We start from the raw sequence: 23,029 nt of genomic DNA on the forward strand, positions 1-23,029 counted from the left end.
AACATGCCTCCAATCAAGGGTGCGGTTGCCTGATCGGAAACGATGAGTTAGACAAAGATTGATGGACAAGGCGTTCAGTGATCAACGACAATTGTCATGGTCGTCCGTCGTGAAATTGAATATTATAAGAATATACACATGCTTTGAAAAGCTCTCCAAATCAACCCTTGACTGTTTTCTATTTCACACTGCAGCTATATCCATCTCTCTCTCGATATATATACCGATATCCATCACCTTATGAATTCGCCGTGATTCAGGAGAATCTGATTAACCACGTTAATTAATTGGTTTTAATTTGTAGCAGTACCATTCATCGTTCAGATTTTTAGTTGGATCCACCGCCATGTCCGTCTCCGCCATGCGCCGCGTCGTCCTTCCCCGCCGCGCATCCGTCTCCGGTCCTCGCCAATTACCAAGGAATGGCGGCGGCGACGACGAGGAAGGCCGCCGCCTCCACCGTCGACGTGTTCCTGAGCCACAGGGGAGTGGACACGAAGAGCACCGTGGCGGGGCTGCTCTACGACAGGCTGGCCCAGATGGGCGTCCGGCCCTTCCTTGACTCCCGGTCGATGGAGCCCGGCGACAAGATCTACGAGCGCGTCGACGCCGGAATCCGGCAGAGCCGCGTGGGCGTCGCCATCTTCTCCCCGCGATACTGCGACTCTGTTTTCTGCCTCCACGAGCTCGCTATGATGGTGGAGGCCGGCAAGAAGCTCATCCCCATTTTCTACGACGTCAAGCCGGCGGAGCTCGCCATCGGCGCCGCCGTCTCCTCGGCCGCGGAGTCTCCGGAGGATCTCGCACGCTACGCCAGGGCCATCCGTGAGGCCAAGCTCACCGTCGGCTTGACCTTCGACTCCAAGAAGGGGGATTGGTCGGATTTGGTGTCGAGGACTTCCAACGTCGTGCTCAAGTGCTTGAAGCAAGCAAAGGTTTGAATCAAGTGAACTTTATTAACAAAACAAAGTTGAGGGACCAAAAATTAATTGATTCTTTTATTTGTAATAAATTAACAACTTCTTTCTTTCTTTTTTTTACATGTTATACATGTATTGTCATCCACAATTCAAATGGATGTACGATTAAAATAAAATGTAAATTGCAGTGTTTTTATCGTAATAAAGCTTTTTTGCATTTTATAAGGATGGTGGCCTCCAAATTGGCGTAGCTTTGGAATTCTGAAAACTAGTAAGAGTAAAAGTTAAAAATATTTGCTCTAAAGCGTTTGGATGAGTGAAGAGTCGAGGAATTATTTGTGCCAATTGATAAAAATTGCATCGTGACGTACGCGCTGAGGTCATCGGCTGATACATAGATTGGCTGCGTGAACAAAGACTTGAATCTCTGAACCGTCAAATTTAAGTCAACATATCGTCAAATATTTGAAATTCAACAATGAATCGATTTATTTGCCGGTTGATTAGGGACATTGAATCCTATACTGATAAGGAGTTTAATCATCATAGCTGCGCCAGCGCGATTCCACCTAGAGAAATTCAACCCATCTGTCTGGCAGCCTCTTGACTCGGTGAAAAGATCTTTGCGTCGTAAGCTGCGCCAGGGGTTACCGCGAAAGGAGTCGTAAATATTTGATAGGGGTTTGGCCATGCTTGAGGTCATTTGGTTGAGATTGGAGGTAAAAAGCTTGGATATTTAGCTAGCTTTATCTGATAAATTTTTTAAAAAAAATAAATAAATTCAGTTAGTCTGATTAATTCGATTTCATAGAATTTTTTCACCGACCAACAATCCAACAAAATCTAGATTCAATAGAACAAGAAATATGTCAATTATAATTATAATCGTTTCAACCATCGATATGAATGAGAGAGAAAAATAATGGTTGTAGTCCGATCTATTTTTTTTTTACGGATATTTTGCCATTAAAATATATTTTTAAATATTTACTTTTAAAAAATATTTATTTCTATTAATGAAAAATATTTTCTTACTATAAGAAAAATAATTTTCTTGTCAATTTTTTTCTATAATTATAATTAGTTTGATTATGTTTAACATTGATAAAAATTTTTAGTGTTTTTCAAAAAGTAAAAATAGTTTTTAAATTATTTTTAGGAAATGTAAGGTTTAATTGTTAAACATTATTTTATTTGCAAATAATTACAATAAAAATACACAAACTTGCCTCATCTATGTACATCCCCTAAAAAAACTTTTCGAGTTTTTTCTTTGATATTTTTGTTTTCTTTATCAATATTTGATGTCAAAAGGGAAAAAATTAATAGGTGTTAATTTAAGGGGATGACTTAATTACAAAATTTGATACTATAATTATTGTTTCATAAATAATTTATTGTTTACCTTCCCTAAATTTAACTCAGATTGATGTACCTCAAAAATAATATTTTAATTACCTCAAATTTGATGTTAATCAACTTAGTTATGTTAGACCTTATGTGTTTGATGTTTTATATTTAAGTGTGCAGGAGATTAGGAACAAAAAAAGTCAAGCGAAAGACATAGTGAGTGAAAAGGATGACATGGGAAGGGAGCCGACGACCTCACACTACAACAAAAATGTTAAACGACAACACCACAAAGACAACGGTTTTAAATGAAACTGTTATAAATTTGGTAAAAGACAACGGTTTTAGATAAAACCGTTATCTTTGTGTTCTCATAAAATATAAAAGACAACAGTTTTATGAAAACCGTTGTCGTTGAGCAATTTTTTTTTAAATCAACAATGTATTTTACAATGGTTATCTAAAACCGTTGTCTTTAAGCGCTTTTTTAGGGACTACGATAATATTTTTCATAAAACCGTTGTCTTTGACTATATTCGTTTCGTCATTTTCCCTCTCGCAATTTTGCCTTCCCCCTCTCTGCAAATCTTTTCGGCGCCTTGTTTTTCCCTTCGTGTTCCCAAACCCTAAGCCATTTTTCTTTCCCTCTTCTCATATAATCTCTTCACGTCATCCTATCGACCGCGCGACAGGAAGGGGTGCTGTCTTCGCTGGATCTTCCTCCACGATGGTGTGCTCTCCTCTCCACGATGGTGTAAATTTCCTTCTTGATTGCGGCGATTTAGAGACGAGAACAAGATGAAGAGAAGAGGAGGCCTCGTCGCTGCTTCGCTCCTCCCGATGTCTCCACTCAAGCCAAAGGCCTCGAAGGCTTTCAAAGAGGATCTTGAGAACCAAGACTCGAACCAATCAACGCCCTCTTATCTCTCCCACCCGACAAAGATGCGGAACAACATGAAAGAGATGATCAAGTCAAGCGCTGGGAAAAAGGTAGAAGAGGAGAGGGAGGAACCAAAGCCGGAAAGGTTCTGTTTAAGTTTTTTTCTTGACAATGAGGATGTACAATGGATTTGTTTTGTAGTCCCTTGTCGTGTGCATAGCCGTAGCCACTGGAGGCTAGAACGGTTATTCCTACTGTCCCTCTACTTCTCTCGCGCCTCTGCGTCTCTCCCTCTCTGCCTGTCGCTCTCATTATTTGCATAACAGAGAGGCGAACATACTTCCTCGTCCTATCCGTGGAAAGCTTGGGCACTAGAACTCCTCTAATCCAACTTATCGTTCCAAGAAGCAAGCATACTTCTTCCTTTGTATGGTGAGTCTCTCTCTCTCTCTCTCATTTCTCTTTCTTTCTCACATCCCCTCAAAAAATTGTACATTTGCTAACTTTCCCTTTTTTTTCATAGGACATTGAGTGGATACTCTTTGGATGATTGTTTGAAGCTGTTGAGAGGCCAGTGGGACGAGCAAAAGCTTGCCGGTCTCCTTCTCACCTCACAATTCTGTCATGGGGATGACACAACTGCGTTCTAAAGGTTTATGATGCTGGCGGTGCTTGTTTTCTTTGGAGACTCATCTTAACCAGCAGTACTTGGTGTTGGTGCTGGGAATTCCATTCTGTTTAACTTTCCCGTACAAGTACAGAACTATTCCTAGCAACTTGTACGTTCGATCAGACATGTGTTTGATCAATCAAGCAAGTTCTTGAATGATCAAAGCCCACCTTGATCGAAGTACAAGATCGCTGGTCTCTTGTGTTGGTATTCAAAATCAATATCCAAAAATCGATACGATGAAAAATGAAACTAGATACGCAGCGGAATTAAAGAATTAGTTGTACCTTTCTTCGTAGCTAAAGATCTCTTGATCTTCTGTCGTATTCCTCTCCTCTTCTTGGACGTCGTGTGGGTGACAATCTACCAAGATAACACCACCATTCTTTTCTTCTCTTCCAAACCGCCGACCACAAAAGAGTCGTTAGAATGGGGCACCTTCTAATCTTCTTCCTTCTCTTCTTCATCTTCTTGCTTTTCTTCCTCTTCTTCCCTTTCTTCAAGCCGCCGGCCACCAAGGGAGAAGGGGAACCACCGGCCCTTGGCAAAGGGAAGGGGGGCACCGGCCCTAGGCAAGGGGAAGGGGGCATCGACCCTAGGCTAGAGGAAGGGAGAGGCTTGTGGAAATTGTGTGCCACCGGCCCTAGCAAGGGGAAGAGAGGGGTCGGCCACAAGGAGGAGAAGTGGTGAGGGAAAATTAGAAAGTTAGGTTTTATGGGCCACATCCTACTCCTTTTTATAGGCTTGCCGTCTGTTACAAGGAAAGAAAAATTAACAAAATTTTGTTTAGATAAAAATCTAAACAAACTTTGTTAAACCAAACCAAGTTAAGTTAAACTAAACCAAGTTAAGTTAAGCCAAACCAAGTTAAGTTAGACCAAACCAAGTTAAGTTAAACCAAACCAAGTTAAGTTAAACCAAACCAAATTAAGTTAAACCAAACCAAGTTAAGTTAAACTAAACCAATTTAAGTTAAACCAAACCAAGTTAAACCAAACCCGGTTATGGATGGTTGGATGCGAGGCTTTATAGAGGTTACAACAGGGACCGAGAGGAGGAATTGGTTTTGGCCTCCTGATGAGCTTGAGCTTCCTGTGTTCGACCCAAACACTCAACTCAAGTTCATCAATAATAACTCATACCACTAAAGAGTTATTATTGAACTACCGCACCAATCCCATATTATAATATGAGCTCCTACATATCATGAGTGCGTTAATCTCCCTGTGTTTAAGATATCATATGCCCGTTAATTAAATGAGTTACCGACAATAATTAACATCTGACTCCAAGAGTAGTACCTCTCAACTTTATTATCATGTCGGATTTGTTAGGACCTTCGGACGCGGCTAGAGCGGGGGGGTGTGAATAGCCGACCCCAAATTCTCGTTTCTTCCTACAATTTGAGTTAGCGCAGCGGAAATAAAAAGTAGAAACGAAAATGGAGAAGATCAAACCTCAAACGCGACGATATAACGAGCTTTGGAGATGATACTCCTACCTCGGCGTGTCCGTAAGGTGGACGAATCCTATCAATCCGTCGGTGGATGAGACCCCGAAAAACCGGCTAATAAAAACTCCTTCTAGGTGGAGAAACCTCGCCACAATTTCTCTTGCAACAGCAAGATCAGCGTACAAGAAATACAACAAGAAGCCAAGAATAATATGAATGTAAAACCACTAGTTTGCTTGCCTTCTCGTCGACTGTTGATGAAGCAGCAACTTCACGGATGCCAACCACAGCAGCAACTGATTAGTTGGAGTCCAGCCGAAGGAAGCTCACACGAAGCTTCAGCAGTGGAGAGCTCAACAAAGCTCAGATCGCAAGGAGGAAGAAGAAGTCTACTCCTTTTTCTTTCAGCTCAACAAAGCTCCACCTCTTGTTTTATATGAACCTGCGAAGAAGAAGACACAGAAATCTAGCCGTTGTGACTCAACGGCTAGACCTGGACCGATCAGGCTCCACCCTGATCGATCCAGGACTGATCTGATCGGTCAGGGGACCGATCAGGCCCTAGGCTGATCGATCCCCAGACCGATCCCAACTCTCACAGAGAGTTGGTTTAGGGCCTTGATCGGTATGTGGACCGATCAGGCCATAGGTGGATCGGTCCACAGACCGATCCCTCCTATTTCTTCTCCCAATCTGTTTGGTTACTGATCGGTCACCAGACCGATTAGATGACCCACAGTGAGAATCAGTGTATCACTGGATCGATCAGCAGACCGATCCAGATACCCATAGTATCACTGGATCGGTCAGCAGACCGATCCAATTTCCCAGCCTTAAACCCTAAAGTCTTCCTGATCTAGAGAACGAGCTACCGAGCCCTCTCTGACCTAGTCCGGAGAATGAGCTACCGAGCCCTCTCCGACTTCCATGTCCGGTTCAGAGAACGAGCTACCGAGCCCTCTCTGACCTAGTCCAGAGAACGAGCTACCAAGCCCTCTCTGACCTAGTCCGGAGAATGAGCTACCGAGCCCTCTCCGACTTCCACGTTCGGTCCAGAGAACGAACTACCGAGCCCTCTCTGACCTAGTCCAGAGAACGAGCTACCGAGCCCTCTCCAACTTTGTCCGGTCCAGAGAACGAACTACCGAGCCCTCTCTGACCTTGTCCGGAGAACGAGCTACCGAGCCCTCTCCGACTCCATCCAGTCCAGAGAACGAGCTACCGAGCCCTCTCTGACCTAGTCCGGAGAACGAGCTACCGAGCCCTCTCCGACTCCATCCAGTCCAGAGAACGAGCTACCGAGCCCTCTCTGACCTAGTCCGGAGAACGAGCTACCGAGCCTTCTCCGACTCCATCCAGTCCAGAGAACGAGCTACCGATCTCTCTCCGACCTCCCATGCCAAGCTTCCATACTTGGACTTTTCCCCGTGCCAAGCTCCCTGCTTGGACTTTTCCGTTCCAAGTCTCCATACTTGGACTTTTCCCCGTGCCAAGCTCCCTGCTTGGACTTTCCGTGCCAAGTCTCTATACTTGGACTTTTCCCGTGCCAAGCTCCCTGCTTGGACTTTTCTGTGCCATGTCTCCATACTTGGACTTTTCCCGAATCAGGTCAACTCAAGTCGGGTCAACCAGGTCAACCTTGACCAAAGGTTGCACCCACAATTTCCCATGTTTCTATTCTTGTCAAACATCAAAATACAACTTCTCTATTCTTGTCAATCATCAAAATACAACTCGAGTCAGGTCAACTCGAGTTGGGTCACCCAGGTCAACCTTGACCTAAGGTTGCACCAACAATCTCCCCCTTTTTGATGTTTGACAAAAACCATAATCAAGTTAGGTTAACCCGATAACCTAACTTAGGTTTTCCAATAGTTCTCCAATGTTCTCCCTTGAACATTCTCTGAACATTCTCCCCAAACTCCAATGTTCTTCCTTGAACATTCTCTGGACATTCTCCCCCTTTTTGACACACATCAAAAAGAGTGAATCAAGGTCAAGAGTTTCTTCCTAATGAAAGTCCCATACCTTTCATTGAAACCCTTAATTTCCCCCTTGATACTAAAGTCAACAATCAACTTAGTGATAATCCCATATCACTCATCCTCAGAAATCTTGACGAGTAAAAACTCCCCCTAAAAGTCAACTCCCCCTTGACAATTAGGTAAAACTCCCCCTAAAGTTCAACTCCTCCTTGACCATTGCACCAACAATGTCTTGGAGAGTTTCAACCCTTTAGAAATCTAAAGCACCAACTTCCATAGCTGAAATTTCAGACAACAGTCGAAAATCAGCATTTTGGCACGCTCTGATCGGTCACCAGACCGATCAGAACTTCACTGGATCGGTCACCAGACCTATCCACACTACCCTGGATTAGTCCAGTGACTGATCCAGATTTCCCTGGACCAATCAGGATCTCCTCTGATCGGTCCACGACTCTCTGATAAGGATCTGATTTTTCTCCCGAAATTCAGAAATCCTTAAAAAATTACAGAAAATTCCAAAAATTGTAAAATTTTGAGGATACATTCCTCATAACATATATTATCATGGAAAAATAGTTTTCTATGAAAATAACTCCTATTTTTTAATCTTGATACAAAGTTCGAAAGACTTTGAAATAACTCAAGGTTAATCCATCTTTGTATCAACTTGCTCAATAATGAATGCTATCACTAGAAAAACTTCATCAAGGTTTTTCAAATCAATTTTGAAATGATCTTAAACCATTCAATTTAGGACCACAATCTTAGGGCTAAATGTACATGACTTATACACAAGTTTTCCCTATGATCCTCAAATTCGAATTAGGCTCATCTAGGTACAAGAACTATACACCTTGATCCTAACTCATAATCCTAATATCTCACACACATATAAGATGTATCAAACACATCCAAGTCAATTTTGATGTGAGATATGGGTTTAGGTCATCTTAAGCTAAGTTCTCATGCATTTTCTAAACAACAATTTGATCTCCATATCAAATTATGTTTCTATCCTTAAATCAAATTAATTGATCATAAATGCAAGAGATGATGACATGACATAAAATAATATCATAAGTGGAAACATGTGTCAATGTCATGATGTCATGTCATCAAGTATGAAACTTAAATAAGACATGACATATAACTAACCTAAGCATTATCATGACATTTCAAATGATAATAAAATAAATATGATGTCATGACATGACATATGATAAACAATGTATGGCAAATAACATATAAAGGTATAGAAAATACCTAATTCTAGCCTTAGTTGTCATTTTTGATAATTTTGATCATCTTACCATAAATTCTATATTCCTAAGTGTAATAGACCTAAAATCATATACTAAAGATTTTTAGATCACTATGTGCCAATTAGATTGACCCTAGAAAATTCCTCAAATGTGGTTGACACATCCTAATCACCTTAGGAATAATTTTTAATTTCATTTTCAAGGCTTGATTACACCTTGAAAATTCCTAAAATGCCACCTTTCGCCATGAGTAGGTTAACTACCTATCCAATTAAGGTTGGCACACCCTAAACCATTTAGCGTGAAGGAATCACGCTCCTAGGAACCCAATACCTATTTGAGCTCATTGGGTTCACTAAATATTCACTAGGGATGGCTTCCCTAGCAACCCTCCTAATGACCCTCCTAGGCTTTAAAGCCTTGGTCATTTGGGACTCATCAAGATCAACTCTAGGGGTGACTCCCCTTGTGACCTTGGTAATGGTCTTCTTAGCCTTAGGTCTTGTTCCATAATCGAATGGAACATTATGATAAGCGGGCTTGACCACTTGAGACTTAGGTTTGTGACCCAAACCTCTCATGTCCTTGGGCTTTGATTTTTGACCCTTAGACCCTAGAGTTGACTTCTCCAAATTCTTAAGAGCCTTTTCTAAAATATCAAGTCTTGACCTCAAGACTTGATTTTCCTTCTTTAATACCTCAAGCTTTAATTTTCCATTTTTCTTTGAGGTATTCCTAGGCATATGTCTAGTTGTTTTGGGATTCCTATCTAGGTTTTCCTTAACCTTAGATGAGTTAACTCTAGGGTTGACATTTCTAGCATTGTCCTTATCTAGGCTAACATGTTTGGCACCTAAGCACATGTATCGGTTTCTATGGTTATCATGCTTATCATTATTGACAATTGCAATAAAACTACTAGCATGTGTCTTATTAGAATTGCAAGAATGTGCCTTAAAGGATACCTTAGGGTTTGCCTTAGCTCCCCCCATAGATGTGCTTGGTCTCTTGTCCTTGTGAGGTTGCCTCCCCCTTGGACATTGACTCCTATAATGTCCCCTTTGCTTGCATTGGAAGCACACCACGTGCTCCTTGCCCTTGCGTATCGGGACTCCGGCTTCCTTAACTTTTGGTGCCGGTGGAGTCTTCCTAATCCTCTTTGGACAGTTACTTTTGTAATGCCCATATTCCCTACACTCAAAGCACATTATATGTAACTTACTTTAAATTAAGTTGCTTGTGTTACCTAGGGTTGAGGATGGATATAAGCTCTCTCCTTCATCCCTTCCGGAGGTTGAGGCTTCTTCTTCTTGCTCCAGTCTTGAAGAAGAACTCTCCTCCCTTCTTCCTTAGATGTTGAGTAGCCCTCAACTTCTAATTCCATACCTCCATGATGTGAGCTACTTGGCTCACTTGACTCCTCTTCATGACTTGAATTGGAGCTCTCCTCATGGAACTTAGCCAAGTTGTTCCACAACTCCTTGACATTGTTGTATCCACCTATCTTACACAAGATATCATTAGGTAATGAAAATTCAAAGATTTTCGTTACCTCGTCGTTGATTATGGATTGGTGGATTTGTTCCTTCGTCCACTTCTTCTCCTCGAGAGGTTCTCCTTCTTTATCCACCGGAGGAATAAAACCTACTTGTACACAATTCCACTTTACTAGGTTAGTCATAAGAAAATACTTCATTCTTACCTTCCAATACACGAAGTCGTCGCGATCATAGAAGGGTGGAATCGTGACGTCTTCTCCAAGTTGATCCATTCTCTAGCTCGTGCTCCCCCGGGTGTTAATCCGACGAAGAGCGACATCGCTTTGATACCACTTGTTAGGACCTTTGGACGCGGCTAGAGAGGGGGGGTGTGAATAGTCAACCCCAAATTCTCGTTTCTTCCTACAATTTGAGTTAGCGCAGCGGAAATAAAAAGTAGAAACGAAAATGGAGAAGATCAAACCTCAAATACGACGATATAACGAGATTCAGAGATGATACTCCTACTCCTCGGCGTGTCCGTAAGGTGGACGAATCCTATCAATCCGTCGGTGGATGAGACCCCGGAAAATCGGCTAATAAAAACTCCTTCTGGGTGGAGAAACCTCACCACAATTTCTCTTGCAACAGCAAGATCAGCGTACAAGAAATACAGCAAGAAGGCAAGAACAATATGAATGTAAAAACACTAGATTTCTTGCCTTCTCGTCGACTGTTGATGAAGCAGGAACTTCATGGATGCCAACCACAGCAGCAACTGATCAGTTGGAGTCCAGCCGAAGGAAGCTCACACGAAGCTTCAGCAGTGGAGAGCTCAAAAAAGCTCAGATCGCAAAGAGGAAGAAGAAGTCTACTCCTTTTTCTTTCAACTCAACAAAGCTCCACCTCTTGTTTTATATGAACCTGCGAAGAAGAAGACACAGAAATCTAGCCGTTGTGACTCAACGGCTAGACCTGGACCGATCAGGCTCCACCCTGATCGATCCAGGACTGATCTGATCGGTCAGGGGACCGATCAAGCCCTAGGCTGATCGATCCCCAGACCGATCCCAACTCTCACAGAGAGTTGGTTTAGGGCCCTGATCGGTCTGTGGACCGATCAGGCCATAGGTGGATCGGTCCACAGACCGATCCCTCCTATTTCTTCTCCCAATCTATTTGGTTACTGATCGGTCGCCAGACCGATCAGATGACCCACAGTGAGAATCAGTGTATCATTGGATCGATCAGCAGACCGATCCAGATACCCATAGTATCACTGGATCGGTCAGCAGACCGATCCAATTTCCCATCCTTAAACTCTAAAGCCTTCCTGATCTAGAGAACGAGCTACCGAGCCCTCTCTGACCTAGTCCGGAGAACGAACTACCAAGCCCTCTCTGACTTCCATGTCCGGTCCAGAGAACTAGCTACCGAGCCCTCTCTGACCTAGTCCAGAGAACGAGCTAACGAGCCCTCTCTGACCTAGTCCGGAGAACGAGCTACCGAGCCCTCTCTGACTTCCACGTCCGGTCCAGAGAACGAGCTACCGAGCCCTCTCTGACTTCCACGTCCGGTCCAGAGAACGAGCTACCGAGCCCTCTCTGACCTAGTCCAGAGAACGAGCTACCGAGCCCTCTCCAACTTCGTCCGGTCCAGAGAACGAGCTACCGAGCCCTCTCTGACCTTGTCCGGAGAACGAGCTACCGAGCCCTCTCCGACTCCATCCAGTCCAGAGAACGAGCTACCGAGCCCTCTCTGACCTAGTTCGGAGAACGAGCTACCGAGCCCTCTCTGACTCCATCCAGTCCAGAGAACGAGCTACCGAGCCCTCTCCGACCTCCCATGCCAAGCTTCCATACTTGAACTTTTCCCCGTGCCAAGCTCCCTGCTTGGACTTTTCCGTGCCAAGTCTCCATACTTGGACTTTTCCCCGTGCCAAGCTCCCTGCTTGGACTTTTCCATGCCAAGTCTCTATACTTGGACTTTTCCCGTGCCAAGCTCCATGCTTGGACTTTTCCGTGCTAAGTCTCCATACTTGGACTTTTCCCGAATCAGGTCAACTGAAGTCGGGTCAACCAGTTCAACCTTGACCAAAGGTTGCACCCATAATTTCCCAAGTTTCTATTCTTGTCAAACATCAAAATACAACTTCTCTATTCTTGTCAATCATCAAAATACAACTCGAGTCAGGTCAACTCGAGTTTGGTCACCCAGGTCAACCTTGACCTAAGGTTGCACCAACAGGATTAAATCCACCTGCAGGGTTTACATGATAATCCTTATGAGCTCCTCTAGGGGACATCATCAACCTAAACAAATATGACACAGTTTCCTTTTATAATCAATAATACACCATATAAATGGTACTATCTCCTAACTTATTGGGCCTATTGATTTAACGAATAAATCTCATCCATTAATAAGTTAAATAAATAAATACTAAGTATATATATTTGTTATTAGATCGGGATTAAGAGTACGCACATCCATAATAATAGAGGTTTCGTTCTTTTAAGCAGTTAGTATAAATCAAACAACCTCAATTGGTCCTGCTCAATACACACATAAGGTACTAGTGTAATTTTATAGTTAAGATAAACTAATACCTAATTACACTACAACCGTTCCAATGGTTTGTCCCTATCCATCTTGGTCATGAGCTACTGTTTTTAATTTATAAGGAATCGATAACATGATCATCTGTGTGACACCACACGCTATGTTATCTACAATATAAATTAAATGAAAAACTATATATATATAAATATATAATGTAAACTTTTGACCAAAGTGATTCCCATTTCAAAATATTTGAAAAACAGATATTCATACAAAAGCTAGGTTTATAGTATACATCCCAACACTTGGGACGTTTTCCTAATAACTTCAACATTTGTTTATTTTCTTGTGATTCAATTTCCTTAGGGTTTCTTTTAGGTATGGGAAAGGGATCTGGTGGGTTTAGTAGCGTCAAGGATAAAGAGCAGTATTTAAGGCTCTCCATCACCCTTCTTGCTACATTGTGTCGGGTGCTAGAAATTACTTCATCTGAGGAAATGGTCTCTAAAATTCCTATTGTAGGTGAAATAGTTAGAAAATCATGAGTTCCTAATTTTGGTTAGTTTTCTTAATTTTAAAATCCTAGAAACAACCTCTTGCAAAAAGCAATGTAAGGCTGCGTACAATGGATCCTTCCCCGGGACCCCGCATGGTGGAAGCTTCGTGCACCGAGCTGCCCTTTTTCTTAATTTTAAAATCTTCAGGTTGTATGGAGTAATATATTTCTATGTCAAAGAATTCAAAATTTTTTGCTATGTAATATCTTATCTTGTTGCGATACACATGATTGATTTTCACATACTAATTGTAGACACAGTTATTTTAGTATTTAATTTAATAATTTTCTGGACTTATTTGTTATAAAGACCTATTATGTATGTCATGTTAAAAGATTATTACTTCACTCCCATAATGCAATAATTCAATTGAAATGTCTATTGTGTCGGTTAAAGGATTATCTTTGAATAGTCAAATCATATAATTAGGTGGTATTTCTTCTAACGACATCTTCCTGTGTAGTTTATTTATGCTTTCTTCTAACTTCTTGTAAGTAAGTTTAATATACGGACCAAGATGGACAGAGATTTGAACAATGATTGATACCATATTGTGATGATGAGTTTTTACTCCTGGTTGCTTGCCATACACCACATCTTTTTTCCTCAGTGTTGGACAACAAATGATGCTAGCTGCATTAGTTTTCCTCTCTTACACAATGTGGGATACCATATGCCAAAGACTTCTTATAGAACTAGTCATGGACAAGTATGTAAGGCTTGTTTTCTTAACCAAACCAATGTTCTCCATGTTATGTTGCCTACAAGGTATTGGCTATCTTGATGATTTACTGTTCTTGTTGATTTCTTATGCCATGATTGATTATTTCTTCCAATTCGTCTAAAACTGTCAAGGTATTGATTTTTGAGTTCCAAGAATAGTTTAACAATTTTGTTACTGATTATATGTCTATTAAATGCTACTACTGTTGGATCGAGACGCGCTAGAGGGGGGTGAATAGCGCTCGTGGCTATTTCATTTTTTGAAATCGTAAAAGCTTGTTCAGAAATAACGCAGCGGAAAGTAAATAAAGTGGACACGAAGGATTTACTTCGTTCGGAGCCTGTGACGACTCCTACTCGAAGGCCCGCGATCCTTGATCGTTTCCGGTGGGCAACAACTATAATTCGTAAAAGCTTTTATAAGCTAAGTACAATTTAAGCAGTAAAGAATATTGTACCGACAATAAAAAGACTAAAACTGAAGCTCCTGGTTGTCGTTGCAGCACTTCTGAGTCGAGACGTTAGCAGCTTGTCGCACGGAGAATGCTTAGTAGATTGTTTATTTAAAGCTGCACCTCAACCCTCCTTTTATATGAGGTTCCGGGCGCCTGGGACCTTTCCGGGCGCCTGGAGTGTGACGTGGCCAGCCAACCAGGTTGCTCCACGTCGCGAAGTCGCGCAGGGGATAAAAGTTGGTCCCGGGCGCCCGGACCTGTTCCGGGCGCCCGGATCCATCCCGGGCGCCCGGACCTCCTTTTTCCAGGAGATGCTTCTCCTGCAAAACAATGTTAGTCCGAGCAATTGCATACCCTGCAAGACAATGTTAGAATCTGACCCGTCCCTCTACGGGAACGCGTCCTCACCTACTCCACTCGTAAGATTTACTCGATGTCAGGCCTCCAGACCGACTGGACTTTTCGCCTAGGGTTACCCCCCCTAGGATCTAGGGTTACCGCCCCCTAAGGTTTTTCTCCACCTAGGGTTACCGCCCCCTAGGACCTAAGGTTATCGCCCCTTAGGGTTTTTCACCTGCCTAACAGCAGCTAGGACTTTCCTGAAATACTCATTCAAACATGTTAGATCACACACTAACTTTACTTTGAATCCTTTGCCATTATCAAAACTAAGGTTCGATCGTCGGATGCTTCCCGCACCAACAATCTCCCCCTTTTTGATAATGGCAACCGAAATTCAATGTTAAGTAAAAAATATGCAGTTATGTATAAGCACAAGAAACAAGATAAGCGTGCTAGCAAGATAAGCATAAACATAGCTCCCCCTTAATATAAGTTATTCTCTTTGAATTTTTTACTAATAGCCATAGCTCCCCCTTAATACAAGCTCCCTTTAAAATATTTTCTTTGAATTTCTCTACTCTCCCCCTTTGCCATATATCAAAAATGAGCTAGTTTTGAAAAACTTAACTTTTCAAGACAGAATTTAGCATTAACTTAGGCAAGGAGCAAGTGAAAGGCAACACCTTAGAATTGATTTTGCTTGAAGAGATATAGCAAAAAGGAGCTCTTTTTAACTTAGTGTATTTTGAGGAGTTTCCAAAAATTTTCACAGAAAAATTTTCAAAACACAATTTTCAACTTCAGAAATTTTTCGGAAAAAAATATTCAGGTTTTCTTTTTTAAAGAAAATTTCCAAGGAAAATTTTCAACTTAAAGAAGTTAATTGCAGCTTAACAAAATTTTTCAAACTTTAAAGAATTTTCTAACTTAAGAAAATTTTTTTAACTTAACGAATTTTCGAAAAAGTTTCAGCTTAAATAATTTTCTAACAAAATTCCAAAAAAAATTTTCAAAATAGAGGACACTTGAGAGTTTTAAATTTGGAGAAGTTTTTGAAAAGTTGTTTAAGGCATATTTTTGAAATGAATTTCAAGAATACTTAAGGCAAAGAAGAAGCGTTAACCTTAGTGTTTAATAGTTTACAAATTTTGTTTTAGTAAGGTATCAGAGCCCTAAGGTCCAAGCATGAGTTAAGATTTGTTTTGATCAGGTATCAGATCCCTAAAGTACAAGTATGCTTAATCTTAATATTTCCATTTCCTTTAGTTTGAGAGATACTTTTAGCTAACATAAGGTTATTTTTGTCTTTAACAAGTAATTAAGCAAATGTTTGTGATATCACAACACTTTAAATTCTTAGTTTTTAAAGAGGGAGTTTAGCAAAAGAAATTTGATCAAGACTCAGTTTAGCTAAGATTTTTAAATTTAAAATACTTTTATCAGAGACTTAGCTAAACTTATGAAGATAATAGTTTTGTTAAGTATTTAACCTTAAAAAGACCTAGTTTTTAAAAAAAATGTTTTGATGAAATTTTGAGAATGCTTTGAAAAATACTTAGCATTTTCAGCAGAACTTAGCATTTGAAAACAATTGTTTTGAGAGACACTTAGCTAAATTTTTTTTTTCTTTTTTTTTTAACTTTAAAAAATACTTAGCTAAATTTGAAAATACTTAGCTATATATTCAGCTTAAAACTGATTGCCTTGAGAAAACTTCTTGTCAAATAGCTAAGTTTAGAGTATAGTCTAACTAAGCTTAGTTAAAGAAGACTTGATTAAGTACTTAGCTTAAAGAGGTTTTACATAAAGGCTTAGCTTTGAAAACATTCTAGAAGAGTTATAATTTAAGAGCCAGGTCATAAATAATTTCAATTTTAAAGTTAAGTTAAGAATAACCTGAATTTTTGAAGATAAGTAAAAAATAGTTTTTAATTTTGAGGTTAAGTTAAAATTTTATTTTAACGAAAAACTAATTTTAAAACCAATTTAAAATCACTTCTCCTTAATAAATGCCTTAATAAATTTTTGAGTTCAGGAGTCCAAGCATGAGAGGTTAAAAAAAAATAATTTTCCTATCTTTCCATCTCACTCATTCTAGATAAACAAGCATGTTTAGCATATGAGTGAGCGTGAGATGGAGTTAACATTTGCAATCATAATTTTATAATATGATTTGAGAATTAAAGATTTTTAAACCCTTTTAAATTAATTGAATAACATTCTGAAATTAATTGAATAATATTTTGAAATGATTTTCAAAAAAAAAAAAAATTAATGATTTTGAAATGCATTTTCAAAAGATTTTTGAAATGAATTTTCAAAAGATTTTTCAAATAATTTTAAATGATTTTTAAAAGAGTTTTTTCAAATAATTTTTAAAGGATTTTTAAAATTCGGTTTTAAAAGATTTTTAAATAATTTTTAAAGGACTTTTAAAGGAATTTTAAAATGATTTTCAAAATAATTTTTAAAGGACTTTTAAAAGAATTTTTAAAATGATTTTCAAAATATTTTTTAAAGGACTTTTAAAAGAATTTTTAAAATGATTTTCAAAATATTTTTTAAAGGACTTTTAAAGGAATTTTTAAAATGATTTTTAAAATAATTTTTAAAGGACTTTTAAAGGAATTTTAAAATGATTTTCAAAATAAATTTTAAAGGACTTTTAAAAGAATTTTAAAATTAAGTTTTGAAGTAATTTTGAAATTAATTTGAATTTGAATTAATTATCAGTTTGTTTTTAATTACTTAGTCATCTCACCCAATCTGAATTTTCAATCAAGGAATCCTATAATTTTTGTGAGATGAATTGAGGTTCAATTTAAGGGTCTGGTTTAACTTTGTGTTAGATTCAGGTTTAGCTTTGGGTTCAACAAGTAAACATTCTTTGGATAAACTTCTGGGTTATGGTGAGTCACAAGGAACTCATTAAAGTAACCATGCCTTCGAGGTTTTCCAAATAGTTCTACCCATTGAACTTAATACTAAACCTTGGTCTAACTAGTTAGGATCCATTTAAGGGTAGCTTCGGTCAGTTCCACTTGGCCAAATACACCAGGTCGAAGTCATATCTTCCTAGACATGCGATGCCCAAGCTTCCCTAACTTATTATTATCCAAAAACTTCACCAGTACCGTGGGTCAAGTTAAACCTAGCCCATTTTTTATAACCTTAATTACCCTGCCGGGTAGTCTACTCTTGTTTACCCATTTCGGGTAGATTAAGTTCAGTTACTCAGTCAGGTAGTTTAGTTAGGGTGCCAGCTATTCTGGATCCTCCTTTTAAATTTTTATTTGATTTAAATTGAATTTTTGAATTTTGATTTAAGTTCGAATTTTTAATTTAATTTCAAAATTTTAATTTAATTTTGGATTTTTAATTTTTAATTTTGAATTTTAATTTACTTTCAAATTTTGATATTTAAATTTAATTTAATTTCAAATTTTGAATTTAATTTTGAATTTAATTTAATTTTTAATTTTAATGGTTTTTCTGTTAACTCCCCCTGGATCATAGCCTCGATATGGCCTATCGAGGTAGTATATTTGATCCTTCGGGATCCAATATTGACCAAGTCCAACTTGATTAATCAATTTGGACTTGGGGACCCATGCTTGAATTATGTTTCTATTATTTCTAATAACTAGAGACAGATATGATTTATATTTTGTTTTGGTCTTAAATCCAAGTCCGGATTTGTTGTAAATGACTCGTTGTTTTCCAAGAATTAGATCCAAATTCTTGGAACACAAGGTGAACCGTTCCAACGTGTCTTTGAGTTCTTTAATTTGAGTTTTCAAATTAGAATTTTCTTCCTCAAGTTGTTGGACTTGAGTCAAATTTCCAATTTGAACTGGCTCAGTTAAAGCACTTAAGAGCTGTTACCTCCTTTTGGAGCGACTTAACCCGGACGTTGGATTTAGCCAACTTCTTTAATAAGTAAGGAATTAAATTTTCTGAATCATCTAAGCTAATACTTGAATTAGAGCACTTACAGTGGTTTTGGGTCCTTCAGAAACGGATACAGATCCGTGGCTTCGCTCGGACTCGGTGTCTGATTCGCTCTCGGTTTCTGAATCGGGCTCGAACTCGGACTCGGTTTCAGCAACATGTGCTAGTACTGGTAGAGCGAGAAGGCTCGCTTGCTCTACTTCGTCCGATTCAGATTCATCTGATGACTCGGACCATGTTGCCTTCAGTGCTTTCTTCGTCTTGCTTGTTCCTGCAAATAACGCAACACCTTCCTCGGCCGGACTAGTATTAGTCTGCTCAAATAATTTATTTACTAAAACATGCTTACCTATTTTTGTATCAGGAATACCTTCGTGTAACTCAATCAGATTCTCCCACAGCTCCTTGGCACTTGAGAATGGGCCGGCACGATTCAGTTCCTTATTCGTTAAGCCACACTGAAGTGTATACGTTGCTTTTGCGTTTGCTTCTACCTTTTTGATAAGGTTCGCGTCCCAGTTCTCGTACGGTAGTGGCTTGCCGGCGCCGTTAGTTGGCAGTTGAAGCCCGGTTTTGACGATCATCCAGACTTCAAAGTGAGTCTGGAGATACGCCTCCATCCGACCCTTCCAATCTCCAAAATTATCTCCGGAGAAGAGCGGTGGGCGAGCAGTGTTGTAGCCTTCTTGATGGGTCATCTTAGAAAGACAATCTCGCAAAATAAACACAATAAAACTTGTTCCAAGACTTAGTCTTGGATTAGTAGTGCGGGAGAGAAATAAAAATAGTAATTCAGGAATTTTGAGAAAAAATAATAAAATATTATTAAAATATTATTAAAATAATATTAAAAAATATTACTACAAATTTTTGAAAATGCAATATTTCGCTAATTCCAACCAATGGTGAAAAGATGAAAATTAATTTTTCAAAAACAGTTTTGGAGGGAAAAAACGAAAGGCGTAAAATATTACTACAAAGCCACGAAAAATGCTTGAATGGTGGTTGCACCAATTCAAAGCGACCCCACTCTGATACCAATTGTTGGATCGAGACGCGCTAGAGGGGGGGGTGAATAGCGCTCGTGGCTATTTCATTTTTCGAAATCGTAAAAGCTTGTTCAGAAATAACGCAGCGGAAAGTAAATAAAGTGGACACGAAGGATTTACTTCGTTCGGAGCCTGTGACGACTCCTACTCGAAGGCCCGCGATCCTTGATCGGTTCCGGTGGGCAACAACTATAATTCGTAAAAGCTTTTACAAGCTAAGTATAATTTAAGCAGTAAAGAATATTGTACCGACAATAAAAAGACTAAAACTGAAGCTCCGGGTTGTCGTTGCAGCACTTCTGAGTCGAGACGTTAGCAGCTTGTCGCACGGAGAATGCTTAGTAGATTGTTTATTTAAAGCTGCACCTCAACCCTCCTTTTATATGAGGTTCCGGGCGCCTGGGACCTTTCCGGGCGCCTGGAGTGTGACGTGGCCAGCCAACCAGGTTGCTCCACGTCGCGAAGTCGCGCAGGGGATAAAAGTTGGTCCCGGGCGCCCGGATCCATCCCGGGCGCCCGGATCCATCCCGGGCACCGACCTCCTTTTTCCAGGAGTCGCTTCTCCTGCAAAACAAGGTTAGTCCGAGCAATTGCATACCCTGCAAGACAATGTTAGAATATGATAATTCATAAGTGAAAAAGAGCTGACAGTCTTCGGACTGTCCGAGTCTGACTTCGGATTTCCAACCGGAAACCCTAGGTCGACCCGACGCCTACTGTTCCCTCTACGGGGAACGCGTCCTCACCTACTCCACTCAGAAGATTTACCTGATGCCAGTCCGGTCCTCCAGACCGACTGGACTTTTCGCCTAGGTTTACCCCCCCTAGGACCTAGGGTTACCGCCCCCTAGGATTTTTCTCCACCTAGGGTTACCGTCCCCTAGGACCTAAGGTTACCGCCCCTTAGGGTTTTTCACCTGCCTAACTGCAGCTAGGACTTTCCTGAAACACTCATTCAAACATGTTAGATCACACACTAACTTAACTTTGAATCCTTTGCCATTATCAAAACTAAGGTTCGATCGTCGGATGCTTCCCGCACCAACGACTACATTTTGCTATTTTCCTTCCTAAGTACTTAGAAAATGATACTATACTAATTTTGGATGAGAAGAGAAGAAACCTCCTCATTTTCTCTAGTTACAGTTCATACAGTTACTACAATTCTCTTTTCTCTTATATTTAAAATTTTTCTTTGATAAGTTTTGTTTACTTTTTCTCTCTTTCTGACTTTGTTTGCATTAAATCAAATGCAGCATGTACCATATCAAATGTAGATCATTTTGTCAATCCTGCCTATAACTCAGCAAGTTCGCATCCTAAATCGATATTTGAATAACTAATTTGTTATGACCTCCTGCAGGCTCTAAGTTTAGATGTATTTTTCACAGGTTTCGATGATTTCTTATTGCCACCACGAGTATCTTTTAAGAATATTCTTGACTGATTATTTATAAACTCAATGGCAAGGTCAATGAAATTCATTGATTGAATATAAACTTATTCTGTGAATTTAAAGCTACGTGCATGATCCTGTCCGAACAGCTGACTCAATGGACGCTGGGCACGTGACGCTCTCCGGTGGCTGATGTGGGTCTTCGACTGATCGTACGAAGCTCCGGCGATCCTGCACAGAAGTCGGGCCGGGAAGGGTTCCCGGCGGCGACCCTCCGACGCTCAAGTCAGGCAAGCAAATTGTGGAAAAGAGTGGCGCCAAAGCTTGTAGAATGCATACCTCCGGTGAAGTAGGAGGCTCTTTATATAGAGCGATGAAAGAACTAATGCACGTCCACCGAGGCGCATACATGTTCGCAGCCCATACCTCGGTATGTACCTGTCAGAGAGCTTACCTGACACCATACTGCTACAGTTCAATCATGTCTTCGATGGGACAACAGAACACCTTGTTGTCAGACTTAGAGTATGGCCTAGCCATAGGACTTGACGGCTGTCAGAAGATGTTCCTATCCTTCACCCACCGCCCGGCCGGGATGCCCGTCCGGACGGCCGGCACGAAGAGCGTCGTCCGGACGGCCTTAATCCCCGGCGCCAGCCGGCCGGCGCGCCCATTATGTCCTGTCTTCTCTTAGGCCTTCCGCTCGGTCCTTATTTACTATTTCATTGAGCGTCGGAACCCCGACCCCTGTCAGGGCGTCTTTCACCATCAGACGTTTACGGGTAGGCCGATCGGCCTACCCTTTTTCATGTCCGTCCGGTCGGCTCACCCTTCTTCGACGGACCACCTGGCCCTCTGACCTCCACGTGGCATTGACCCCTTGTTAGGGGGTCCCGGGCTCTTACCACCGGATCAGTGCATAAGTTTTCCAAGAAGTTACCAAGACAACTCTAAGTTGGTTAAATTTCTTGTATTGTATAAGTTTTATTTCTTAGACTATACGTTTGTATTGCATAAGTTTGTATTGAATAAGTTTTTTCTCTTCCGTTTTGTAGACATTGAGTGTTGTCCTGGAATTTTGGAAATCCTTCTCTCATGTCCAGATATTAGAGCTATGTGAAATATTTATCTCTGGTTACAGTTCATGCAGTACTTACTACAATTCTCTTTTTTCTTATATTTTATATTTTTCTTTGATAAGTTTTGTTTAATTTTTCCCTTGCAGGTACGTAACTTGGGTAATTCGTGAGGCTTGAGATTTTTAATGCAAGGAGTGAGCTTTGTTAGGTTCTAGATTGCCTTGCTAATGTGTAAAAGCCATATGGAGAACAATAATGGAAAACATGTGATTTATGGTTTGATACTACTAAGTTTGATGAGTACAACTCATTTTGTGTATTTTAGCTGACATATTTTGGATTGAATGTAGTAAATATTTAGTTTTGTATTGGTGGTTTGCTTATATTAAAAAAAGATTGGTTGTTTATTATTATCATGTTACAACATGAACATTAAAGATAACGTTAGAAACGTTGTAAAAAGTACGTAATCACAATGGAATTTTTTTTTGTGAAAAGTGATAAAAGACAATGGTTTTATCCATTGTTAAATATATTAAAATTATATGCCACAACGATTTATAACTGTTGTATAATTTAAAACCACAATGTTTTAAATTATCTACCACAATGGTTTATATATGTTGTAAAAAGAGTCTACCACAATGGTTTATATCTATTGTCGAAATTATCTACCACAACGATTTTAAAGTGTTGTCATATAAGGTAAAAAACTTTTGAGCATATAAACAACAACGGATAAAAATCATTGTCGAATTGTCTACAAAGACAACAGATTCAAAATCGTTGTCGTAGGGCAATACATTTTACAATGCTGCCAGTTACAATGGTTTTTTGACCATACGACAACGGATAATATCAGTTGTTATTTGCAATTTTTGTTGTAGTGTCGGTCCATCCGAAGGACAAGTAGT

General features: G+C 40.0%; 1 protein-coding gene across 1 annotated transcript; it reads left to right on the forward strand.

The window, feature by feature from the left end:
- The first annotated feature begins 422 nt into the window (after nt 1-422).
- Nucleotides 423-1,185, forward strand: LOC121978455 (TIR-only protein-like). The gene is made up of 2 exons (XM_042530797.1): nt 423-935; nt 1,147-1,185. Exons 1-2 carry the CDS (start codon nt 423-425, stop codon nt 1,183-1,185), a joined length of 552 nt encoding a protein of 183 aa, XP_042386731.1.
- Nucleotides 1,186-23,029: the final 21,844 nt, after the last annotated feature.

This window comes from Zingiber officinale, chromosome 4B (assembly GCF_018446385.1).
Source record: "Zingiber officinale cultivar Zhangliang chromosome 4B, Zo_v1.1, whole genome shotgun sequence".
NCBI lineage: Eukaryota > Viridiplantae > Streptophyta > Magnoliopsida > Zingiberales > Zingiberaceae > Zingiber > Zingiber officinale.